General features: G+C 39.9%; 2 protein-coding genes across 10 annotated transcripts in view; both read left to right on the plus strand.

Moving 5' to 3' along the window:
- Positions 1-13776, plus strand: part of SYNJ1 (synaptojanin 1) — a 69861-nt gene extending 56085 nt beyond the window's left edge. For 4 of the 9 annotated variants that reach the window (XM_063346573.1, XM_063346578.1, XM_063346620.1 and 1 more), the window contains 4 exons: positions 728-798; positions 5203-5311; positions 6017-6237; positions 10766-13776. In XM_063346573.1, coding sequence (XP_063202643.1) covers positions 728-798; positions 5203-5311; positions 6017-6237; positions 10766-11620 — 1256 coding nt within the window. In that variant the 3' untranslated portion in view covers positions 11621-13776. Of the gene's footprint in view, positions 1-594; positions 634-727; positions 799-5202; positions 5312-6016; positions 6238-8634; positions 8659-10765 lie in introns of all 9 variants that reach the window. The other 5 variants (XM_063346553.1, XM_063346564.1, XM_063346612.1 and 2 more) reach the window with 3 other exon arrangements.
- A 318-nt stretch (positions 13777-14094) lies between these two features.
- CFAP298 (cilia and flagella associated protein 298) lies at positions 14095-25370 on the plus strand. Its single transcript, XM_063346632.1, has 7 exons — positions 14095-14548; positions 16419-16586; positions 18936-19003; positions 22118-22276; positions 22764-22895; positions 24756-24851; positions 24952-25370. The coding sequence occupies exons 1-7, from the start codon at positions 14410-14412 to the stop codon at positions 25060-25062; spliced, it is 873 nt and encodes a 290-aa protein (XP_063202702.1). The 5' UTR covers positions 14095-14409; the 3' UTR covers positions 25063-25370.
- Positions 25371-26583: the final 1213 nt, after the last annotated feature.

Here is a 26583-nt window from a genome sequence, read left to right on the forward strand (position 1 = left end):
GGTAATTTTTTCATATCTTGCACTTCACAACTTGAATGTTGCGTACAAGGCTGTCATTAGCATCAGCATGTAAATGTTGAGGTTGGTGCTGTAATATATTTATCCCATAAACAAAGAGAGCAGGTTCAGGAACTGTGGTGTAAACTCTGTAGGTTGCTGAACCATGTATAATTACAGATGTACTCTTCCAATCGCATGATTTTTTGAATCAGCACGTTACATAAGTTCTCTGTGTTTTAAAGACTGCTATTAGAATATCTGCAGAATATACTACAAAAGAAAACAACTTCTTCTAGCACGATTGAGAACACAGGGTACCTGTACAAGTGGGCGTCTTTAGCTTGCAACAAATAGGTGATTTGACTTAATTTGTAATTAAAGGGTCGAATTACTACTTCATGTGTGCCATGGGATAAGAGTGTGCTAGAGTAACAGCTTAGTTGATGGATAGACTTTAATATGTAACAACTTAAAAAAAAATCACTAATGTCTTTTTGCTCCCATTTCCATTAGTGATAATGTACCATTACCGTATATTACCCATTTGTAGTTCATCTAACAAAGATAATCTAATTTTTTTTCCATGCTTCAAAGCACAAAAAAGCCCTGGAACACAAAGAAAAGATAACTTAGGTAATACAGATACATGCTTTGTACTAATTATAATACAGAAAGAAGTTGATTTTGAAATATGTTCTAAGTCAGCGATCTCTAATATCTGTTCCAGTTCGTAATCAGCCTCCACCTTCAACTGGAATTTCAAGCACAGGAACTGCTGGATATGGTACAACCAGACCGGTAGGTGTTCTGTCTTAAAATAACTTTCCTCCTAAGTTTCTACAGTTTATTACACCGTCAGTGGGTTTTCTTAAGTCATAACAGATGTAAGTAAACTGTAAAATTTACTAGTCACTTTACAGCTTATATGAGTTAATTCTCCCAGCAATTCTTGTCTCGACTAAAAATATTTCAGAATATATGTACCGGCCATGACTTTATTAATAATTTTGCACTCTATGCAGTCACTTCATAGGCTTCCAAATAATAAACCATTTTATGTCCACTTTCAAATAACCACACTGTTATTCTTTGTATTACATGTTCCTGTTGACTACATTGCTGATTTGGTATGATGAAATGTATTATCTTCTGGGCTGAAATGTGTATCCTGGCGGCAGTGAATTGCTTGCAGGCAGTTAATGTATTATATAGGCAGTTGATTGCTGATTATTTGGTGTGTAATGGAATTTCATACCTTGTTTTAAAAATTTATAAGGGTCTTCATGTAAAAGTGAAACATTCAGCTATTTCAACAAAACATTCAACAAACATTAGTTGTGCATTTCATTCTTTATTTGTGGAACTGAACCGAAGGAACTGAATGAAGGATTTACAGGCACTTGAATGCTTCACTACAAGCAAGAAATCAAGAGATGGGAGACGTCTGCCTTATTAACAGCAGTAAACAGAAGCCTTGCATTAGGGAAGGAGAAAGCGTTTTAATGCCTTAAAGACTTACTAAGAAATGGTATTGTTTGTTGATAATGCTTTAGACTTTGCAGCATATTTCAGAGAGAATTTTTACAGCAGCATGAGGGACTCTTCATTTCTTTCTATATCTACATCAACCACAGTATTTGTGCTTACTTTGTTCCCTCTGCTGTGGCATTTCCAGGCTCTTTAACTTGGATCATACCTCTTTATACCTGGATCTCTCATAGACTAAAAAGCAGCAAAAGTTGGCTCTTTCTTATTGGTTTCTTGGTCATTAGAGAACTCTGTGACCTCTCTTCTCATTGGGATAATGTTCACAATGACACTCACAGGATGGAGAGCACAGATACAAGTCTTTAGTAAGGCTTAAAAGCATTCTGCTTGCATCAATGTCAGTGGGATAGATACTGATGAGGTTTCTGAAATATCTATAAATATGGCACCTCTTCTTCGACGCCATATCATTCTTTCAGGTAAAGTGTTAGACCAGTTGTTGTGAATGAGAGAGCGTGTGAAGAAGCCATTAAAATAAAGATGCAGCTAACTAAAGAGTTTAAGTTAAATCCATATAAATTTGTTTTATAAAAGGTTCTAGAGTCCTTTTCCACCACTTAAATGAGCAAGAAACAAAAGAGCACTGCCAGCTGTGCATAGATATCACAGTTTTTGTAGAGCTTAAGAAGCTCTTAAGTGAGGCACTGGAACAGGTTGCCCAGAGAAGTGGTGGAGGCCCCATCCGTGGAGACATTCAAGGCCAGGCTTGATGAGGCTCTGAGCAATCTGATCTAGTTAAAGATGTCCCTGCTTACTGCAGGGCGGTTGGACTAGATGATGTTTAAAGGTCCCTTCAACCCAACATATTCTATGATTAAAGGAGTTGTACATTACTGCTATTGCTGTTTCTTTTGTACTCTTGTACAGTATTGAAACTACTGAAAACTATTGTTGAAAGCCACCATTGAAATAACTTTTTGTTGATGTTGGTTTTCTCAAAGACGTTGATTCTCACAGTGAACAGTTCTTGATCTTTGCACTTTTTTGTTATTTTCCCAGAAATGTAAAATGCCATGTTCTAAAATCTGGGTAAAGAAAACTTGGTAAACACAGGAAAGAATGTATTCATTATCACCATGCGCCTCACTTTTTTTTTTTTTTTTGGTAATCTGAAGTCAGCACAGGATTTGCCATTTCTAAATCAAAACAATTCAATAAAAAAAATCTGGTGTACAGAAGACACTCCACCAGTATCTTGGAACTGGCATAAGTGCAAGAATTTTTGTTCATATGAACAAGAAAGAAAAAAAAGCCGTACTGTTCTCTTGTGTTATGTTTCTCAGGACCCAGGCTGGACTACAGTTAGAGATGCTTACCCTTTTCCAGAAAGGACCATGATACTGCAATTGCCACCATAATTTGACAAGACAAAGCTGACTGCATCTCTTCTTTCGCAGATGTTGAGATTTTCTTTAAAAAACAAACCAAAACAAACAAAACAAAACCACAAAAAACCAACCAAACAAATGCAATAGAAGGTCTGAAAAAAACATCTCCTAAGATCTGCTTGGCTTTTCAAGCCCTAGCTCAACGCCTGTTTGGATTTCCTAACTGACATTGCTGCTTCCTTTTTTCTCAGGTTATTTTTTGGGCAGCATTTAATTTCAAGGATTTCAGGACCAGGGACAGTAGCCACAGCGGCCGCCGCTTCCCACTGAGCAGTCTCGAGGATTATTTTAGAATTCCTTTCTGTTTCTTTTTGATTTTTTTTTTAAATACATTTTGGCATTCAATCCAACCATCCTTTTCCCCACTTTCAGAATATTTAAAGAAATGACAAAATGCATCTTGGCAATTAAAGAGAAGACAGATATTTCAGAGGTTAGGTGGTTTAAAGCATTTAGAAAGTTGTTAAAGGGACTCAGCCAAGCATAATGAATCAGACGTTATACAGTCTTTGAAGTAGAGTACATACATCTAGTAAAAGTAAGATCAAGGATGATACTTATTTTGTAGTGGTGAAGTTTCTTTGCTTTTTTTAAATCATGTTTGTGTAGAGAGTTGTGTAAATAGGGTTTGCTCTGAAACCCATTTCTAGACCATCCACTGTTACTAAGATTTTGTCAGAATATACCAAATACACAAAATTATAGAGGAAACAAATCTTACAAACTATAGAATCATAGAATGTGTTGGGTTGGAAGGGACCTTTAAAGGTCATCTAGTCCAACCCCCCTGCAGTAAGCAGGGACATCTTTGATTAGATCAGGTTGCTCAGAGCCTCATCAAGCCTGACCTTGAATGTCTCCAGGGATGGGGCCTCCACCATTTCTCTGGGCAACCTGTTCCAGTGCCTCACCACCCTCACAGTAAAGAACTTCATCCTAATGTCTAATCTAAACCTACCCTGCTCTAGTTCAAAACCATTGCCCCTCATCCTATCACTACATACCCTTGCAAACAGCCCCTCCCCAGCTTTCTTGTAGGCCCCCTTCAGGTACTGGAAGGCTGCTTTAAGGTGTCCCTGGAGCCTTCTCTTCTCCAGGCTGAACATCCCCAACTCTCTCAGCCTGTCTTCATAGGAGAGGTGCTCCAGCCCTCTGATCATCTTCGTGGCCCTCCTCTGGACCTGCTCCAATAGATCCATGTCCTTCTTATGTTGGGGGCTCCAGAGCTGGATGCAGTATTCCAGGTGGGGTCTCACGAGAGCAGAGTAGAGGGGGAGAATTGCCTCTCTCGATCTGCTGGCCACAGTTCTTTTGATGCAGCCCAGGATGCAATTGGCTTTCTGGGCTGCAAGCACACATTGTTGACTCATGTCCAGCTTTTCATCCACCAGTACCCCCAAGTCCTTTTCCTGTCTTGCCTCATGATCTTTTTTGGTTTGGTTTGGTTGGTTTTTTCCTGAAATCTAGCATTTTTATTCTAACGCTTTACATTCAGCTTTCAAGTGTGGTGTTTGTAACTCACTCAGCTTCAGTTGTAATCTGGAACAGTTTTCTGTTTCTCTTTAAATACAGATGTAGACTTTTTAATTTTGTTTTATGAGAGCAATTCTCTTCCCAGCATATTAACTTCTATTCCAGCGAGTCTGGGAAGACTCCAGTCTTCAGATGAGGCAGAATGTATGTTTTATTAATCCTGTTCGCTGAGGAAGACGAGTAACTGCCTTACAATTAGCAAACATAAGCTTCAGAGAAAAGAACTAACCATTGTCTTTTATGCATATCTTGGACTTCCACTATATAAAAGTGACTGTGGCTGTTGGTTGCAAATGGCAGGCTATAATTATAGCCTAAAAGGTAGATTGTTTCTACAGTCTGCATTGATGGTGGGTTATCAATGTGTCCTTACAAGATCTGCAAATAAACTAGTTGCTGTTGTTGCTTTTGTTGCTTACAACAATTCACAGGCTTAGGTAAAATTAATTTTTTAATAGTAACAAAATAATAAGTGTTTCTAACATTGTTGCACAGGTAAATATTTATATAAAGTTGAAGACTGCTGTAAAAATCCTTTGCTTTGAATTGAACCTTCACCATGTTTTGAGAATATATTCTTTGCTTTTATATGTGCATAAAAAATTAGTTCAGCAATTGTTATCAAAGAATTTATTTTTCACAGAGTCCTAATTATCCTGAATTATTTAGCAGGAGATGACTACAGATCCGAAGCAAAAGTAAAATACTTTCTTTTTCCCAATTATTATGTCAGACTGTTCCACCTCGAGCTGGAGTTATTAGTGCACCTCAAAGCCATGTCCGTCCCTCTGGGGGGAGACCAGCACCTGAAACTCAGACCAAACCAGCTGAACCACCAAGGGGTGAGTTTACTTTAGAAGTTAAATATAAATGTCACTATTCAGTCAAGAGGTACTGTCTCTGTTTTGAATGCTTTGCTTTCAACGGATGTCTTCGTTTTTCACTAGAAATTAAGTTTCTTGAACGTAGTAACATTTGACAGTTTCTGTTAACCATCCACATGTATTGTAAACCCTTATCAGATAATAGGCAGCAGTCGAATGAGATCTAGACCCGTAGATTTCATGCTATCAAGAGAAACTGATCAGATTGCTGTGTTTCATTCTTGAGCACATTGGTGTGTCCTATCATCTGTGTTGACTGCTGGACTGTTCTCTGCGCTGGTCGCTCTGTAATCATATTTGGAATAGTGTTTATGTTTAACTCTCAAAGACACTTCCTAAACTTAAATATTTTTTTTAATTGTGTTAATATCAAAATATGCATTTTATAATAGTGACTTCCAAAATCCTTTTAAATACAACTGAAGTACATTTAAGAATGACATGGTTTCTGGTTCTGTATTTTGTATCTGCGGCAATAATTCTTAATGGATATATGCTGAGCTTTCAATGACTTCTAATCTAATTGCCATGAACACCTGCTGGTCTTACAGCTCCTTCTTCTGCAGTTCTGGTGCTTCTGCAGTCACATGTTTTCATTCACTGCATTCTTAACATTTCTATTACAATTCTTTACAACGAGAAACACTGCAAATGTACTTGCAGGCTCACCATTGCTTCCTGAACCACTAAAGCCTCAGGCTGCTGGACCTGCTCAGCCCACCACTCAGCCACCGCCTGTGCTAAGGATGCAGGAGCCTCTGATACCTGTGGCATCACATCCATCTCAGACAAGTGCCCCACAAAGTCTGGAACCCCCACAACCGCCTCCTCGCAGCCGATCATCTCACAGTTTGCCTTCCGAATCTCCTCCTTCACAGCAGCAAGTAAGTAAAAAAACCCTTGTATATATGTTTTTTCATTAGGTAAATTAACACAGCTTGTACTGATTGCTATAGATTTTTGAGAAACTCCTAAAGCAAGCAAATAAACAAAAATAAAGATCAAAAGATTGGATTCAAAGATCATCAGGCTCTAGTAGGATAATACTTAATTGCTTATGTATTGTCCATGAATAACTAACATCTTAAATACTAAACATTTAACTTAAGATTTCTTATGACAGACTTAAAACTTATGGACAGCTTGTTCTTAAAATTATGTCGTAATTTGATAACTTTGTATGGAAAAATTCTCAAGCTAAGATATTTAATTTTATAATGACATGTGCATGACTTATAGTAGCTAGCACAGATTTTGCTTATAAAGTAAGCTTTATGGACCACATGATGTAGTGCTCTATGTTGATGATAATTGATTGCAGGAAGACAATACTGATAGATACGTAATAGAAATACATTTCTCCCCATTCCCCGGTGTCAATTAAAATGTAGAAACATATCAAAATAATCTGAAAATTTAACACAGTAACATTAATATTCTGTTCTGTGGGATCGTTTAGAGTGTTGTTTTAAAAAAAAACAACCCCATTTTCTAGGAAAAGCCATAGTTTCTTCCTACTGTTTAAAAAAATGCAGAAGTAGGTTTTCAGTGTTGTTTATATATACATAAGGCTAAACTTTTTCACTAAAGGCCAGTGCTGTTAGTTTTTACATTATCAGGTGCTAGGCCAGATAATAATTCTACTTGAATAAAAGCACAAATTAATTGAAGCTGATGGGTTTGTGCTCACCTTTTACAAAGAGTAAATTTGTGGGTTTGTTTTCTGGTGTTTGTGTTTTTTTAAACATAAACTCACCCGTGGATATTTACAACTATGTAAGTTTTCATCAGTATTCTAGATTTTACCTTATCTCTACATCTGTAGGCCACTTTCACTAAAGCAGTTAGTTAATACCTATTCTGTACCACAACGAAGCTGCCAAATTCAGTCCTCAGTGAGCTGATTTTGAATTCTAATTGAAAAATCTTTAAATGCTCTTCCTTTCTTTCTGCTGAACCTCTCTCTCTGCCTGTTAACTTTTTTTTGTTGTTTGGAAACTTAGGCTAAAAAATGGAGGCTATTTTTGAATACACAGATAGAATATCAGGACTTTTTGTCATTTGTTAGAAAGCATTGTTGCCAGCAGAGAATATACATGGAGGCATAAGGTATTTGTGAATGTACCAATTTTGTGATTAGAAAGAGGTTGCATTGTGTCACTCTTGGAAGCCTTACACTTTCTAAACGTAGTTTTACCGCTGATCATTTTGTGAAAGAGGTGCAAGCAGTTCTTTCAAAATCATTATGAAAATTACATTTATCTGTGTGTAGACACAGCAATCACAAATATGCTTACGAACACCGTGAACAGTTTTTTGAGCTGCGTAATGCTGTGGCTATATTGTTAACAATATCCAAAGCAGACAGTTTAAGACCAGTTCAGGGAGCTACAATTTTCTCTGCAATCAAATTCCTTTGATTAATGCAGGCTGTGCAATCACAAGGGAGGCTCACTTTGAGCTTCATTTATTGTCTCCAGCTTAGGTTTTTTATTTCTGTTTTCTGTTTTTTTTTCCTTTTTTATTTTTTAGTTTAGTTAAACAATGTTTATTTCATTTCTTGATTATCACTTGTAAATATGAAGTTTTCTGAGAAAAGGTCTTTAAATAAATACAAAAATCTTTTGAGAGGTAGTAGATTCCAAGCCCATCCTTTGATTCAAAATGTGACTGTGATATTTAAGAATGTAAATCTCTCCTTATAAAACTAATTTCTTATATACAATGGGAATATTCAGGATTCTATAGATTACCAGGCAATACATTAAAACAGAAAAGTAGTTATCGTAAATAGATTTTATTTGTTGTAAATTAAGGAGATTTTGTTTTTTGATTGAATGAGAAGTCTTATGGGGTTTTTTCAGCTTGAAAAACTATTACTATAGATGAGTGATTATACCAACACAGTTCCCAGAATGAGGGCTATAGCGCATTTTGTGTTAATAGATGGTTCGAATTAGACTGTCAGTAACCCAATTCTTACAATCAGTCTTCAAAAAATAGCACAATCAGCTGCACAGTGAATGTCTGTATGGAAATAACAGTAGAATTGGCTTGAGCTGGGTTTTTTGTCTCTTAATGGTAGCGCTTATAAGTCTTACGATAGAATGCAACAGAAATTTAAAATTTAGCAGAGTGTGTAGTATGTATTTTTGGTTTGTATTCATATCTCAAAAAATGGCTTTGTGAAAACTTAAAAGTATTGTTAATATGAGGTTGCTTTGTTACTTGGATTTTCTTCCTAATTTTCTTTCCTTTGATGTCTGTTTCTCTTTCACAAGCAGGAGCAACCATCAGGGTAACAGGTATCTGACTATTTACCAATCTTGTATGTGGTCTCCATCTATTCAAGCAGAAAAGATGTATGAATCTTGTTTTCATACATCTGCAGTCTCATCCACGTTAAAAATCACCTGTCCGCATTAATGAATTGACTGTCATACCATAGTTTGCTTTTCCCTTTCATAATGCAATTAAAAATGATACTGATAACTGTATTTATTAGCACCATAGCAAATATTTTGCCTCATCATCTTTTATGAAACAGTTGGAACCTCACGTATGTCGCTTAGTCACTGCTGAACCTCCTGGTCTCAGTCTATTTGGAAAGAAATGAGTAGGTGCTGGAGTTAACATTTCTCTATGATACAAATAAATCCTGATGCAATTGCACTGCCAAAGTTTTTTCAAAATAAAACCCGTATTTCCCATTTCTCAAAGAACAGAGAACTTACTATTACTCAAAGTAAAATATACTGTTTGCTACAATTCTAAAAGCATGTGGTTACACAGTTATTCAGAGCAAATTTTTACCTACAATAGAGAGCAATTGGGGTTCACAGTTTCCTTAGGATCTTGTACTTTTTGATTACTTGGTTAATGAACGCAGGACTTAACCAGCTGGTGCCAAGCTGCATTTGATTTGTATTCTTTCTACAGTTCAGTCTTTACATTTCCCCCCTCATTTACTCGATGCCTTTGTTTTAATATTATTTTCCAAAAAACTTAGTATTTACATAAAAAATACCAATGTTTAACTACTCTATTTATGGTTTGGTAACATTAGGCCTCATCTATTTTAGAAACTCTCTGAGGGAGTAGTACCAGGGAGGCATGTAACAGACATTATTGTTTCAAAAAAACCCACCAGAGCAAATGCATTGTTGTCCACATGCTTCTTTTTTCTTTCCAACCAATTCAAGCTACAACCGCAATTTTTAAAAGAAATTGCTATGCTGGATACATTGGGAGAAACCTACAATATTCTTATTATTCCTGAGAGTCTCTAAAGCCCGTAGACTAATTTTGCATAGCTGATTAGGCAGTGGATATGTGGAGACATGATTCAAACTATGCACAATAAATGCAGTAAAAACAAGACCTTTAAAGACTGAGGTTAGGCTATAATAATGTTGTATCTTAGTTGATAGTTTTAGCTAGCATCCTAGTTCAACAAAACATTAGTTAACAGAATTTTCGTGCTAAATATCCAAACTATTTGGGTATAATAAGGTGATGTGTTAAAATGACACATTTGTTTTTAAAATTTGGATTCTCAGAAGCTGGTTCTAACTTGAGCGTAATTCTTTGCATTCATTCAATAAGGGGAAGCTCCAAACTGTTCTGTCAGTGTGATGACTTGAACAAAGGTAGATATTCTACCTTTTTGGACAGTTGTTACGAGGTATAAAAGCTGCACTGTTGTTTGAAGAAAGGTATAAAAGCAGGAATAATTTGTTTTATTTAAAAGATGAGAAGTTCTGTGGAGAAAACTCTGTCTTCTCCATTTAGTATTATTCTAAACAATGATAACTTGCCATTTTAAAATATTACAAATGGATGACTGTACCTTCACATGTCAAGATGCACTGGAGATGCCTACGGATGCATATGTCTACATAGAAATATTTGAAGTGCATATACTAATTACACTAATTTTTCCTTTCATTGTGATGCTTAAATATCGCTTGTAACATCAGTGTTATAAACTCTCAAACAACGAAACGTAGAGTTTTTTATTTTGTATTTGTGCCAGGTTATCACTTGTTTAGAATATAGCATCATTTCCCAAGTTTCTTCAAGATTTTCTTACACAATGTCCACTAGTGCTTTTGGCTAGGATTCTGACCTGCATGAAGTAGATTCAAGCTGCATCAACCAACACGGGGGAAAACTGTGTTTAACAGCTAGTAGGCTTTTGTCCAGAAAAGGGGGTTAAGGGTTATTGTTTTCCAGAAAAGAAGCAATCATTCTACTACAAGTGCATTGTGCAAGTTACAGCCAAATCGTATTGAAGTTTCAGTTTAAGCGCACGAGCTTCTTTTCTTCGCATAGGAGAGTAAGAAATGGGGAGTTAGTAGTAATCTTACAACAGAAGCTACGTGATTACTAAGCACCTTGTTTTCTTTCCAGATTAAAACAAATGGAACGTACGGCACTAAACTTGGAACACAGTTAAACAGTGACCCTTTTGAAGATTTGTCCTTTAAGCTGCTTGTGTCCAAGATGCAGACATCTGTTCGAACATCACCCGTTACAACTTTAAACCAAAAGGAGTTGATACAGTTGCCTTCAGCAACACAAAGAAATGCTGATACTTTGAATACTGTAAGTTGCATGCCAGCAATGCCTCCTATTCCAACCTTTCACGCATCCCAGGAACATAAGCGCAGCTCTCCAAATCCATTTATTACTGGACTGAACTGCACAAATCCATTCACTGAAAGAACTCCTAATGCTGGAAACCCATTCAGAACGGAGACGCGAGAGTCTGAAATAACTCCACATTTACTAGAAGGACATGCCGCTTGCAATCCTTTCCCTTCTCTAAATCCCCCCAGTTGTAATACAAGCAAGCCTGCATTTTCTGTTGATGCACCTGAAAACACTTTTTGCTTGCGAAGTAAATCTCTCATGGTAAAAAATGTACAGCCAAAAGGATGGGTAACGTTTGATGATGAGGAGGAGAATTTCAACGTAAAGCTAAAGCCATCTAAAAGTGTTCCAGATTTTAAGCAAATCAGCTCCAGGAAGTCAGCTGGATCTCCAGATTTGCTGGGCACTGAACAAAATACTTTTCTTGGTTCAGACTTTGACTTCGATAATGACTGGAATAAAAGTTCTACTGATTGCTTCTATACAATGCCAGCAAGAAGACCACCTGCACCTCCTGTACCATCAAGAATAACCAGCAACAGCTCCCCCGCTGATCCTTTCACTTCTTTGGCACCTAAGGTGTCAGCAACACAAGATTTTACAGAAAGATAGATGTTCAAAAATATAAGAGGTTATATTTGTTGCTACATTTATCCAGTAGAACAATTGGGCATTTGAGATTATTCTGTGTGCAATAATTAATTGTCAAGTGCACTGAAACTTAACTCTACTCATAAACAGCCACTATTGTTTGTGTATAAATTTTGAATATGTATATACGGTAGAGCACAAAAACCTATCTGAAATTTATTAAAATCCCGATGTAATAGTATTTGAATAGACAGAGAAAAAAAAGATGAGCTACTAATCTCATTAAAATACCCCAATCTTGCAAATAGTTTTGCTTAGGGAGCTCTCTCCTTTCTGTTCCCCTTTGTGGAATTTCAAAAAAAGAGGCTCCCTGCTGGTAGCCTCCCCGCTCCCTTTTTACTGTTTTGTTGATTGATATTTATCAGTATTTACCAAAGAGCTGCCAAAGTTTATTGAGATTTGAATGTTGACGAGTATTGTTTAGAAGTTGTTTAATTTATAACAGAGGCTATGGATATTTGTAAGGCTTATATTTGAACTTGAGGCACAAAAAAAATAGTTTAATTTCAAGATACAAACAAAACTTTGCGTATTAATATATTCAATATTTGACTTTAATTTTCTGTGTCAGTACATTTCAGCTACTAAATCTTATTGTGACATATACTCACTAGCATTACTTCAGAACAATTGTTCCATATCTTCCATTTATGCATTACTATTTTAAAGATACTTTTTTTTCCACAAATTGGAAACAACTGATAGAACAAGCTTTCCCTCAACCTCAGGGAAAAAATTCCCCTTGGGTTTTGAGAAACAAAGCAGCCTTTACCAGTTGCAGACAACGTGTTGAAGCTGGCTCGTCCCAGTCTCCTCTTTTGCAGGCCAGGAGGGCTTTTTTTGTCCTATGGAAAGACCCGAGCGAGGGAGTCAGCAGCCACGTTACAACATCAAGAGGAGGAAGTTGTCTTGTGTGACTGGCCCGTCTGCCCAGCATCCTCCCCATCTACTGGTCTAGTTTTTTAAATCTTACTTTCAAAGTAAACGGGAGAACAGTAATTCTCTGAGCTGAACAATATCATTCTGTCACTTTGGCAGTTCAAACCGAGTGACTCTTCCTCGCCCAGAGACAGGGACCCTCCTCTGTGTGGTGCTGCTCTGAGGCTAGTGAAGGCTAAGTCACGGTTCTACATATTATGCTATAAAAACAGCAACTCTTTGTGCTTTTATGATTTTCTAAAGCTCACGTGAGATTACATAAAATACAATACGTTGTCATCTTGAGGCAATTTAAAATAACTGATTTCCTTAGCTCCATTTATGTATGCTTATAAAACCCTGCGGTTCTTAAAATTTGCAGTGTCTGAAGACATAACTCGTAGAGGCAGCTGCGTGCTTTCATCCAGAGCTGAATTTGTCACAAGGTTGTCACCTGCCGGGGGACTGCAAATACACGCCTACACGCATTGGCTTTCTTGCGAACAAACTCTACTGGTTCTGCACAACCAGGGACTGCAACGCAACACACTAGCGTTATAGTAGCAAAAGACAGGATGACAGTACCTTTTTTTTTTCCCCCCCTTTAAATTCTCAAATGCTATCGAAACACTCTTCCTTTAAACAGTATATGCTTAGCCATGAGCTGCAGTTGGACGGAGGAGTGACGACAGTGAGTTTTATATTGTGCTTTTTTCCCCTGTTCAGGTCATTAAACAGTACTTGTACATTTTAAACAGCCGTGGTACTTACACGCTTTGTGCTTCGGTGTGTGAATGACCTTGTTTTAAACCTGTTGCTCTGCACATCCATGTGATTGGTGTTTTGGTATATTCTTACATTAGCAAAACAATTTGGGGGGGGGGGGAGGGGGCCAGGGAACTTTTTTGCTAGTGGGAGTTACGTGATAAATATGTTCTTTGTTGAATATTTAATTACAGTGATGAAAAACTACTGTCTAAAATGTACCTGGTATACAGCACCTCTACACTTTACGGGATTACGGAGATCGACGGCAAATTACTGCAGAGATCACAAGAAACGTTCCCAAAAAAACATAGTGTGTATTTATATATCTATAGCTTAACCACTGTAACGTGTATTAAGGGAAATAATTACTAGCAGAAGTTCTGAAAATACTAAGAATTAAAATTAGAATCGCTCGACGCCTATTTCATGAATTCTGTGTTCCCTGTGGTAGACGGCTCTGTGAAATGTGACCATTTTCTCGCTTTGCGGCGCACGGACTCCCCCACCCCCCCGCGCCCCCAGCACCCCCCGCTCGCTCCGTCCGTCCGTCCCGCAGCTGCACCACCGAGCCCCCGCCGTACCCACCCTGTCTGCGGAAGGCGGCGGTGTATTCATGAAAATAAACGTACCTGCCCTAAAGGAGTTTTACCTTTTTCTCTCTTTGTTTCTCGGGGGCCGCCGCGCCACCCACACACACACCCGCCCGGAGGGGTGGCGCGGGCCCTTTAAGCGGCTCTGATGACGACAGCGGGAGGGCCGGAAGCGGAAGCGCCGACGGAGAGGGCCGGCGCCGGGTGGTGGATACGGCCGCTGGCCGCTCCGGTGGGCGCTCGGGCGGCTGCGGTGGGCGCTCGGGCGGCAGCGGGGCGGGCGGCACCGCGCTCTCAGGGTGTCCGGGAAGTGCCGGGCGCCGCCTTTTCCCCTCTCTCTCCCTTCCCGCCGCCGGTATCCAGGGACGCGGTGCGGTTGCTGTGGGGGTGTAACGGTACTAACGGCTGCCGCCGCCGCCTCCTCCTCTTCTTCTCCCCGCGCAGAGCGGCGCCGCCGCCCGCCCCGGCCCCGCCATGGTGCGGCTGCACGTGAAGCGCGGCGACGAGAGCCAGTTCCTGCTGGAGGCGGCCGGCAGCGCCCGCCTGGCCGAGCTGGCGCCCCTCGTCGCCCGCATCTACAACGGGAGGCTGAAGGTGCAGCGCCTCTGCTCAGGTACCGGCCCGCCGGCCTCCTCCCACCCTAGCCCCGGCGGGCGCTGGCTTCTCCCCCTGCGCCCGAGCGGGCTCACCGCCCGGCCGGGCCTCCGGCGGGTGCGAAGCGCTGAGGCGGGGGGACGGGCGGCCTTCGGAGCAGCGGGAAGCAGGGCTCAGGAGCTGCTCCGTCTCCCGGGTGTTCGTTGGCTCGCAGACCGGGAGCAGAGGGGGTGGCGCTGGGAGGTTACTTGGCTGCGGCCTGGCAGGAGTTCTACGCTGGCAGAAGTTAAGAAATACCTCTTAAATGCCAGCTTGGCAGCAGGCGAGCCATCCTCCCCTAAGTTTAAGAGAACAGTGCGTACCCACCGAAACCACCAAACCATGTGCAAATTCCCACCTTCTGGTATTTTTGTAGTCCTTATTTTTTGGAGCCCGTGCAGCTCCAAGCTTGCCACTGTACATGGCTGAAAACTCATCCGTGGCATGACTGAACTGCAGTGTGTCCTGTCCCAGAGCGGCTGCATAAATCCTTTGTGACCAGCAGTGTACCCTACAAACGAAATGATTGTTGTCAATGTTGTCCGGTTGTCTACTGCATGCTTGGTGCAAGGCATCCACTTGCCACATGATGGAGAATCACTGGATGTGTCTAAATGAGTGCTTTAGTTCAATTCACGAGGTGGCTTTTGAAAAACATTTACTGTTTGTCCCTGCTGACCCGCTTTGGTTTGTATTGTGTATCAGCCTGGTAACGCACGAGTTCAGGTTCCCTTCAGATGAGACTGACCTGAAGGGTGCAGCCCGTCTACACCTGGTGTGCTCCAGCTGCAAATATGTATGCAGTGTATGAGGCCATACTCATGCGAATCCGAAATTAAAAAAAACTCCAAAGCCCAGACACTGTGATTACAATATTTTCAGCACTCACTCGTTCTGCAGATCTGCTGCTGTTGCTCCACAGTACTTGCTAATTTAGTTTTAGCCTGTATGTTTTCATGTGGGTGCCCGTATTCCCAGCCATGAGAACAAAATTGCCATGTCTTGGGACTCGGGGTACTTTTGGTGTGTCTGTTGTGATATGGATGTGCTTTAATTAGTGTAGTGAAGGTAAAGAGGCTGGATGGCCTTCAAGGAAAGGATGCTATGAAGTGGGCGACAGCTGGATTAGTAGTTCTGGGGGAAAGTAATGAGTGTAGCTTGCAGGCCAAGGATCAGATGCTGTAGGCTAGATAACAGGGTTAGGAAACCGCATCCACACGCTGCCTGTTCTCACTGCGTGGGACTGTGCATTGGTAACCAGCATTTACACCTCTCTGTTGTCTCAGCTAGAATTATCCTGGACCGTTGCTACTTGATTAGACATAAATTACTATGGAGACTTTTCTTTATTTTTTGTTTCATACTCTGTGTGAATCTGACCCTTTGGGTCAGATGTGGTATGGACAAAGCTATAGGTAGTCCAGTTACATATTTCTCAACTGCAAATAAATTAATTACTGTATAACAATAAAATGTTTCCCCATTTTGAAAAAAGTTGCTTTCCCAAAAGTACTTAGAAAAAGGAATACGCAGTCAGCTAAAGCTGACTAAGGAAATACCAAACAGAAAAAGTTTATGGCTAGGAAGTATGTGTAGGTTTGCGTACCTGCACTATGTCATTTGTTACATTGTTTCATATGTGTGAAATGTATAAATTGTAATGTAATTACAGCATATGTATCTACATACGTGTATTTATATACCTTATTAGTTATTCTATATACTTAGCTCTTTAAAAGCTGAAGGCTAGGAGTATGGTTTTCCCTGCATGTATGTATGTGAAAGGCTTTTGTAAATTGTATGTTCTCAATAACACAAAATTTTAATCTTGTTCTTTAAACCCTTTAAAGAGATGGAGGAGCTGGCAGAGCATGGTATTTTCTTGCCTTATAATATGCAAGGACTGACAGATGAGCAAATCGAAGAGCTGAAGTTAAAGGATGAGTGGGCAGAAAAGTGTGTGCCAAGTGGTGGAAGTGTCTTCAAGAAGGATGAAATTGGGCGAAGAAATGGACACGGTAAATCGACTGTAAATGTTTGTTTCTTTCCCTCCAGACACAGAAAACCTATTATATAATGAGGAACATAAAAAACATAATTCTGGACCTTTCACTTTTACCTCACTATCCTGGAAGAAGAAAAAACCCAAGTAGATACCAAGTATACATTTGATTTCAGGCCAGTGTGTTAGCTGGCTCATGTTGATTTGCTAATGTTGTGGTTTAACCCCAGCCGGCAGCTAGGATCACGCAGCCGCTCGCACAGTTCTCCCCCTCCTTCCCCAGAATGGCAGGGAGAAGAGGGAGAAAACTAGGAGGAAGGAAAGGGGGGCGGGGGGGGAACTCGTGGGCTGAGATAAAGGCAGTTTAATAGGACAATAACAGAAAAAGGAAAATAATAATAATAATGGTAAAAGAATATACAAGATAAGGTAACACAACACAAATCACTCTCACCACCTGGTGAATTGGTTGCCCAGCTCCTCTTGGGCAGTGATCACTGATTTCCCCCCCCGGCCAACCCCCATTTATATACTGAGCATGACGTCTACGGTGTGGAATATTCCACTGGCCATTCTGTTGTTCTGTCTGTGCTCCTTGGCTTCTATAGGAAGTTGGAAAAAGTTCTTGAATAGTATAAACATTGCCTAGCAACAACTAAACCAATATGCATTATTGACATTCCTTTCATACCAAATCTGAAAACACAGCAACCGCTAGAAAGAAAATTAACTCTATCCCAGCTGAAACCAGGGCAGCTAATTATAAAAATCATCCTATAAATAAACTATATTAAAGGCAGTCGTAGATTTGTTAAGAAGTAGCTATTTCAAGCGTCTGTTTTCACAATAGATCAGTTAAGCTATCAGTTACATACATAAGTCTTCTGTCTTGGATTAGGACCTGGTGTAATGGTGATTTAAAGCCAAAATAGTAGTATATCTCTTCAGCACATATGCTGTTTAACTTTGCAACTGTAGTACTTGAAAAGTGAACTCCAAAGATAAGTAAACAATTATCAGAAGCAAGTTTGACTCTTTCACTGTAATTTGTAAATGTATACCTGTGTACTGTTTTTCTCCAGAGGCTGCAAGATACGTTAACAGGTTGTTTTTCTACTATTTCTCCTTTTTTCTCATTCACTGTGGCTCAGACTTACTGAAGTCACTCCTGTCACTTTTTCTTGCTGCAGCTCCAGCCAAGTGGTTTTGCTTTAGTGCTTGGCGTGTGTATCGAGCACCACTGTACAGCCAGGCGCGTGAGGACTGATTGCACGGAAGAGACCGCGATTGTCTTCTTGCTGTCTGTCCCTGACACCACAGCAGCCCTTGTCGGGTTGACAGCCCTTTAGATGTTGATTGCAGGGCAGCTCAGTTAAGGAGGAATCTTCGACTAACTTAAATCTTAACTTGTCATGCACAAACATCTTACTCCAGGTGTCTTATTTTGGGGAAAAAAATTCTTCTAACACAACACGTTGCCCAATAAAATTTAAGCCCTTGCTGAACTTGATCAAGAGCTTATAGCTAAATGTCTTCCCTCCTAATTGTGTTCTCAGAAATAGCTGAATGTCTCGAGCAAAGTCTGTCTTGTTTGGCATGGTTTTGAGCAGTGTTGGGCCTTACAGTAAAAATTTACAAGCAACTTTAACGTCAGAACAGTACCGCTTTTACTTGTAGTTGTACTTGGGTATTTATTTGTTAGCAGGAGGACACCTTTGTAATATGAACAAAGTTACATATTGAACAGCATGTAAACGTGGGCCAAACGAAATACCATCAAATGGTGCATTTAAATATTCAGCTGTGAATGAATATGATTAAATTGGATTTTTGTTTTTGAGGAGAGGTGTTTTGTAACAAGTGAAATAGGTAATTATAATGTGAAATGCACGTTGTATTCACAAAACTGCATTTGGTGTTAGGTTGAAATCTTAATTGGAAAAAAGTCAGAAAACCCCAAGCTCTTGTCCCCTTTTATGCATGTCTGCCAGCACAGCCCACCGTAGACCTAAGTATGGCATGGGAAAGAGAGTCTTGGTTTTGGTTGTGGCGATTATGAAATTATGGCTGTTGCTTTCTACTCAGTACTTTTATCCCAGATGAAGTTCCAAATACCAGTCAGATGTCTTTGTGCAAAAGTAAGTTTGTCTTTCCCAGGAGAAATACTCTTTTGTTTCTTAAGTTAGTAAGAAATATGGTGATGCACTATCAAACTGGTAAATGGACTGCAACTTAGTCGTGTCTCTCTTGCTTTGTGATTTAACAATGTTTCATTTGCTTACAGTAGAGAATAACCTGGACAGGTCATTTGCTTGGGTTTTTTGTCATAAGTGTAGACTATTAAATACGTGTCTCTTATTTTTAGCTCCAAATGAAAAAATGCAGCAAGTTATAAAGAAGACAATAGAGGAAGCCAAGGCATTAATCTCTAAGGTAAGTTTCCTGAAGTAGCACATGGTATGTGGTACTGTCTTAATAGGTGCTATGTAGTTGGGCAGCTTAAGAAAAAATAGACTTTTTTCAGCGCAAGGGGTGAGAATTTTTGAGTAGTATCATGAAGTGATGTGAATAGTCTAATAAAAGCTGACATTTCTGTTAATGATTTTCTTAATGGCTTTTGGCAACTCGGTTCAACAAGTTAAGGAATCAGATATTAAACTCCAAGTGAATGCTGGCAACCGAGCCCACATTGAATGATTAAATCACGTTTAATTTTATTCACAGGCTCTTAATTTGCTATTGATGCGTTCTTTAGGTGAATGCTTGTTGTGTTTTGTGGTGAAAAATTAACAGCGTTCTGTGATGTTCCTGGAAAAAAATACCTTCTGCTCCTTAACATAGTCTTTTGAGTTTCATGTGTAATTAATTGAAAAATATGTTCTAATCGCTTAGATTAGGCCTTGGTTTTACAAGTACTCAGACTCATGCTTAGTCCCAATGAGTTTGTGTGTTTAAAGATAAGTGTGAGGGTATGTCCTGATGATACTATGGTCTCAATTATTCAGCCTCACTTTACCAAATCTGTAGATGGTCTGTATTGTGTCTCAAATTTCATATGATTTTGAAACACAAATTAAGTAATATTTATTGTCAGGTTGCTTTTTTTTGTAAACATGTGAAAGTAATTTTCTTCTCCCTACCCCTACAATTCTGGGAATTGGTGTGTGTGGAACTTTAAAACAGCTTTAAACCACTTATGCAAATAGATAGCGTTACTGAATTTTTAGTGTTGCCTGTGCGCTTAAGTTGGCCTTCTTGGCTGTTTTGTTGCTGATAACAGTGGCATATCGGTGATTTGGAGTGAGCAGCTCAGTGTTTCCAAAGGCCTTGTGGAGGCAAGCAGAGGAGCTGCCCTGTCGCCTGGCAGTACTTCCAGTGTGCTGAATTGCAGCAAACCTTTTCTGAATTGAGGCAGGATTTCAGCCAAACTGTTCTGAGTCGTAGCAAAATCTACACAAAATGAGAGATGTTTCAGATTAAAGCTTCTGGACTCAAAAGATTTTCTCCAGATGGACTTCTTTTTCTGTTGGATCGCATCTCATCAACTCTGTTTCTAAACTCGGAGGAAATTAATAATATCTAGTTTTACTTCTTAAGTCGAAGATATCTTCAGATCTGGTCTCCACTTTTCAGGACTTCCTGGGTGAAACTTCTAACTATATGTTGTCATTTACAATAAAAAGTTGCAAAATTCACAGAATCATAGAATCGTTTTGGCTGGAAGAGACCTTTAAGATCGTCAAGGTCAACCGTTAACATAACACTGCCAAGTTACCACTAAACCATGTGCTTCAGTGCTACATCTGCATGCCTTTTAAATACCTCCAGGGATGGTGACTCCACCACTTCCCTGGGCAGCCCGTTCCAATGCTTGATAATAACCCTTTTAGTGAAGGAATTTTTCCTAATATCCAATCTAAACCTCCCCTGGCGCAGCTTGAGGCTGTTTCCTCTTGTCCTGTCATCTGTTACTTGGGAGAAGAGACTGACCCCATGTCACTACAGCCTTCTCCCAGGTAGTTGTAGAGATCAATAAGGTCTCCCCTCAGCCTTCTCTTCTCCAGGCTAAACAACTCCTGTTCCCTCAGCCGCTCCTCACAGGACTTGTTCTCCAGACCCCTCACCAGCTTCGTTGCCCTTCTCTGGACCCGCTCCAGCACCTCAATGTCTTTCTTGTAGTGAGGAGCCCAAAACTGGACACAATATTCGAGGTGGGGCCTCAGCAGTGCTGAGTACAGGGGGACAATCACTTCCCTAGTCCTGCTGGCCACACTATTCCTGATACAGGCCAGGATGCTGTTGGCCTTCTTGGCCACCTGGGCACACTGCTGGCTCATATTCAACCGTCTGTCAGCCAGCACCCCCAGGTCCTTTTCTGCCAGGCAGCTCTCCAGCCACTCCTCCCCGAGCCTCTAGCGCTGCATGGGATTGTTGCGACCCAAGCTCAGGACCCGGCACTTGGCCTTGTTGAACCTCATGCAGCTCGCCTCGACCCATCGATCCAGCCTGTCCAGATCCCTCTGTAGACCCTTTCTACCCTGAAACAGGTCAACACTCCCACTCACCTTGTTGTTTGCAAACGTCCTGAGGGTGGACTCGATCCCCTCAGTCACATTGTTGATAAAGATATTAAAGAGAACAGGCCACAGTGCAATGCGTGCTTAGTTACTCCAGAAATTACAGCCGTTCGCTGGTGAATGAAGTTAATGATAGTTGGTGAAGTGGTTTGTTACGTTCATCACTTTATAATGATGAAAATGGAGAAATACACCTGTGTATTTAAAAAAAAAAAAAAAAAAGGCTGATCATCTGAGATTAAGAAACCAATTGTACTTGCCAGTTAACTAGTTTAAGAATGTCCACAAGGAGGCAACATTCCCTTACTCTCTTTTTTATAAACCTTGTTGCTTAAAATATTGGAACTGTGAAATCCATAAGCAAAAACTTTATCTTCTCTTCCAGACGCGTCGTTTTTCCTCTGTCCAAACCCTCTGTTGCAGTAGGGTTTGGAATGATGTCAAGTATTTGATCTTACAGATCTCTGCATAAGCCGTGCAATATGCCAAGTTTTACTCTTCTGCTCACATGTGCTCTATTTTTTTCCTGAAGTTTTAGGCCCCACTCTTGCCCTCACTCGAATTCTACTGTTTTGAATCTTGTTCGTGAATCTTAAGTACTTGGAACAAAAAACTCCCCATCCAGTTTCTGTGGTCATACGCGTACTTGTTTGAATGCCTGTATCCCACAGACATCTGTTATTAAATACCTCCTGCACGATTTAGTGAAGATTTTTATTTTATTTTTTTGCCTTCCCCTCCCACCCCCCACCCCCCCCCGCCCCAGTGTAAGCAAGCTAAATGGAGAGGGCAAAAGTGTAGTGATGTATCCAGAAGTCAATATGCAATTGAGAAAATTTGTGCTCCTAATATCTTTGTGCAGCCAGTTAGCTTTGCTCAAATATCCCACTGTTACCTTTGAGCTGACTACAAAGCAAAGTCTTTCTGCATGTGTTTTTTAAATTACCAATGATCCCTGCCTGTGTTTCAGAAACAAGTTCAGGCCAATGTGTGTGTTAACATGGAGATGGTGAAAGATGCATTGGACCAGCTCCGAGGGGCCGTGATGATTGTGTATCCAATGGGATTGCCTCCGCATGATCCAGTTCGGATGGAGTTTGAAGATAAAGAAGACTTGTCGGGAACTCATGTATGCAGTAATGTATTTGGATTATCTGTAGTGCCTGGGTTAAATATGTGTTATACTGTTCTCTGTTTTGTCAATGAAGGTTTTTTCATTTGCACGACAAATTTTGTTCAGTATTTTTGTCTGATAGTTTATGTAAAAGCACACCAATAGCTTAACTAGAAATAAGGTTAATGAAGTTTATTTCAAATGTTACAGAGTTGAGTTCAGCTAAGTTTTGGATCCATTTTAAATAGCTTGTAGTTTCTTTCTAATGCCAGTATTGAGAATTTATTGCCCAAAGTGTTTATGTTAGATGAAGATTGAATGGGATATAAATGAAAATGCTGTAGATTAATATGAGGAGAAAAATGTAGCAGAAGTATAGTGTAAAATCAGGTGAATTACATTGGCCTTTCTGTTAAGAATTCCAGAAAGATTTTCCCTGAAAATTTTTCAGGTTTTGAAAAAAAGGCAAAAAACCAACACCCTTTTTGTTTATTTGTCACAGGCTGGACTTGAAGTTATAGAAGAATCAGAAGCACAATTATGGTGGGCAGGAAAGGAGTTGAAAGAAACAAAGTTGCTCTCTGACTATGTAGGCAAAAATGAGAAAACAACCATCATTGTCAAGATACAGAAAGTAAGTATCGCTGGGAGATTTCTTTACAAGTTATTCACCTTTGGCTGTCTAATTCTCTGTGGAAGAGAATTGTCTGTAGGTGTATAAAATGGTTTAGATTAGTTCTGGCTTAAAACTACATCTATTTTAAGGTTTTCATTTATTATATTCTGTGTTTTTCTTTAGTAATTCCTTTGCCTGTCAGTTAAATACTGTAGTTGCTATTACTTGCTCCATAGCACTTTTCTGAAGTACAGCAATGAGATATTTAAAAATAGATGAAATAGCAACTGAAAAGTTTAAGAAACCTCAACTGGCTTTTCAGTTGGCTTCAGAGCCAGCCTGAATTTACACCCTCCCAAAGTGTTCAGTGAGAACTCACTGAGTGCTAGAAGGAAAAACCACCCAGTGGTGCTGTCAGCTGCGGCTCACCTAAAGCTTCCAGCTGAAAGAAACGAGACTTTCCAGTCATCAGATGTGATGAAACAGATAAGGCCTTCTGTATTAATTGTAAACATAGGTCTGATGAGTCATCCTATGGAGTAATGAGCTAAAATGAGGCCAAGACCTCCTGCTGCTCCTCCGTTATAGACCTGATGCTTCAGCAAAAGCCAGTCATCAAGTGTATACTGATGTCTGACGCAACGGTCCTGTTCTGGCAATATCAGAATTAGCACCAAGCCACTGGGACTGTTGATTGTTTTTTGGGCAAAATGATTTTGTACTAACTGTGCAGTTGTGTTCATTTCTGGTGAGAGTGCCATACTCAAGGGAAGAATGTTTGGTGTTTCAGTTCATTCTCAGAGCTTTGTCAGAAGGTGCTCACCGTGTTTGTGTGTGTATGTATCTGTCTCTCTGTATAAAATCACATTCAGAGGGTGCTTTTGTGAATGTCAAATGTCTCGGAGTACTTACCCCTAGCTCAGGATTACTCCGGAGCTGCATTTCACTTCCATGCCAGTGAGAGCTTCTCTGCAACAGAAAGCATTACTGGTTATGGCAGATCTTATTATCTGCAGATGTCTGTAATAGAATTACTCAAAGAGGAGTCAAGTGATTTATGTGTTTGTCATTTAGAAGACCAGAATTGCTTTCTCTTTCCTATCAGGTTGGCTGAGAAGTTGTGTGACAACTCAACAGCCATTAAGTGTAGGCTCCCAAGAAAGTTGTCTTACTGTCTCGTTAGATGATGGACTTCTTCAGAGAACGCAAAGTCGTGCGGTGGTTTTCTATCTGACAAGAGGTGCCTGCATTCTTGTGTTGGAGAGCTAATTTAAACCACCTCAGACCCTTTTTGTTTCAGAGAGGATTCACCATCTCCATTCAAACTGTTATGTTTGCTATTGTTGACAATAGCTGTCATCAGCTGTTTTCTGCTGTGTGCGTCATTTCTTCCACGAGGACAGTTGCCTGGAAAAAAAGAGAAGTTCTTTTATTTGTAGTAACAAATAAAATTTCTTTTATTTTAGTGTTTTGTAACTGCTTTCCTTCCCTGCTTTACTAAGTCATATGCCATCTTGAGTCTGTATTAGCAGGGGAGCTAAAGATGGATGGGCCCATCCTGAGACATCTAGAACGGCCGTAAAGTAGAGAAATTTATTATGTCTTTTAGAGAGGAAACTTCAGTAAAAGAGACTCAATCCTGTTTGCGGCTTCCATTGATGTCCACAAAATTGACAGCATGATTCAGATGCTGAGATGAAAAAATAATTCTTACTGAATGCGGCAGAAGTTTCTCAACATTTATTTTCCTGTCCTGAGGGACCTTATTAAATTTGAAAAATCCTATTGTCTGAAGAAAGATTTTGCTATCTTTGCGTAGCAGCGTCTCTTTTGTATCGCAAATGTCATCATAAATAAAATTTATGATTTCCCTTTCAGAAAGGACAAGGAGCTCCAGGGCGTGAACCTCTGATTAGTCACGAAGAGCAAAAACAGATGATGCTGTATTACTACAGAAAGCAGGAGGAACTTAAGGTAACAGTGTCTTTTTACTGTATGCGAGCTGTGCTGTTGTAGACGCTAGCCGCAGGTTACATTTGTTACCGCCTGCTTAACTTGTTCATTCTGTTTACAGAAACTAGAAGAGGATGACGACGACTCATTTCTAAATGCTGAGTGGGCAGACAACCATGCTTTGAAAAGGCAATTTCATGGTGTAAAAGACATCAAATGGGGTCCAAGATGAAGCTCTGCAAACACCTTTTTGCCTCTGTAAGCTGTTTGGTTGATAGACTTGTTTGCAGTGAGGAGTTGTGTTGGGTGCAGTAGGTTCTTCCGACACAAGCTGGAATTGTCCCTTCCGTAGCAGGTGCCTGTTTCAGCCTTAGGTTTTCAATTAAAGTTTACATTTCTGTGTAACTGTAGCAGCACTTGTCTCTGCAAAGGGTGGAATCAATCCTGTTGAAGTTTGTTGTTTTATTAGAAACTTGTAATTTGAATATTGAAATATTAAACTATTTCATAGATAATATAGCTAATAAATATGCACTAGAATGTTTGGTATTGTTTTGAGTGGTCTTTATACTTTCTTCCTCATTTTTGCGTTTATTTTAGATGTTACAGTCTGTAGAAGGTAATTTATTTGATAAGAAATCAGTTTTCCCAGGCTAATCCAGTGAGTTAGTGATTGTTATGTGCTTGTTTGCATTTCAACATAGCTAATTCCAAACTATAATTTTTAAATGAGTTGACCTCTTAACAATTGTTTAAAGGAAATATTTTTATATAAACACAAATAACACAAAAATCCTTGTGGAATGCTTCATTTTCATTCCTTTGGTGTAGTTTGCACTGACATTGGAAGCCAACCTAGTGATCCCATTCCGTTGAACAAACTGTTAGCCATGATGCTTTTATCTGCAAAGCCACCTGCTTTTTTCTGTAAACAGAAACCTGATTACAAAGTAGCTTGGATACAGTGAAACCAAGTTTAATAGGGCAAGATCTCCAACACGGAAGTACTTCCAAGATTATGACTGGGCTAGAAATGTTTAGTTTCTAACAAATCAGCATTTTAAAAGGAGAAATCATTACATTTATCGGAGAGAGTTTCCACTACATGCTTGATGTTTAGGATCCTGTCACTGGTTCTAAAATGTATCATCAGCCAGTTCTGGGTTCAAGACTAACAAGGGAAATGTGAGTAGGCTTGAAGTAATTGTGTCGGTTGTTGAAGAGAGGATTCTGATTTGGCATACTATATGACTAATGGATAATTAAATCTCTAGAATTATCTGGGTAGATATTAATGTTTAGAAGCAAGTTACTCAAGTTTTACATGTCTCGACTTCTGTCTGCTTAAAAGGAGATGCTTTTCTACGGAGGCAGCTGTGCGTCCTTGTCAGCTTGCTGAGCAGTGGAAAAGCCAGGCTGCCCTGACAATTCTGTGTGAGGACCAACTGAGTGTTTTAAAAAGAGGTGAACTGCGGGCGCTTACAGCCAGCAGTTAAAGTGATGTCTTCATTCATACCCCAAAGCAGTTGTCCCTAGGGCAGCAGGAGCCGAGACCGCCCACCTTTTCAGTTCCGCGGCGCAGAAAGGCAAGGCAGCCGAGGACCTTGGTTTTGGTGTTGGCAATGTACTTCTGGAGACCAGGTTGCCCCTGCACACGTCTGCTTCCTTTCCACTTGAGCCAAAGCAGATCATGGTCACAAACTCCACCAGTCTCGAGAACAGGCAGTTGCTCATCAGCACGTAGTTTGCGTCA

This window comes from Chroicocephalus ridibundus, chromosome 1 (assembly GCF_963924245.1).
Source record: "Chroicocephalus ridibundus chromosome 1, bChrRid1.1, whole genome shotgun sequence".
In the NCBI taxonomy this organism is placed as follows: Eukaryota; Metazoa; Chordata; class Aves; order Charadriiformes; family Laridae; genus Chroicocephalus; species Chroicocephalus ridibundus.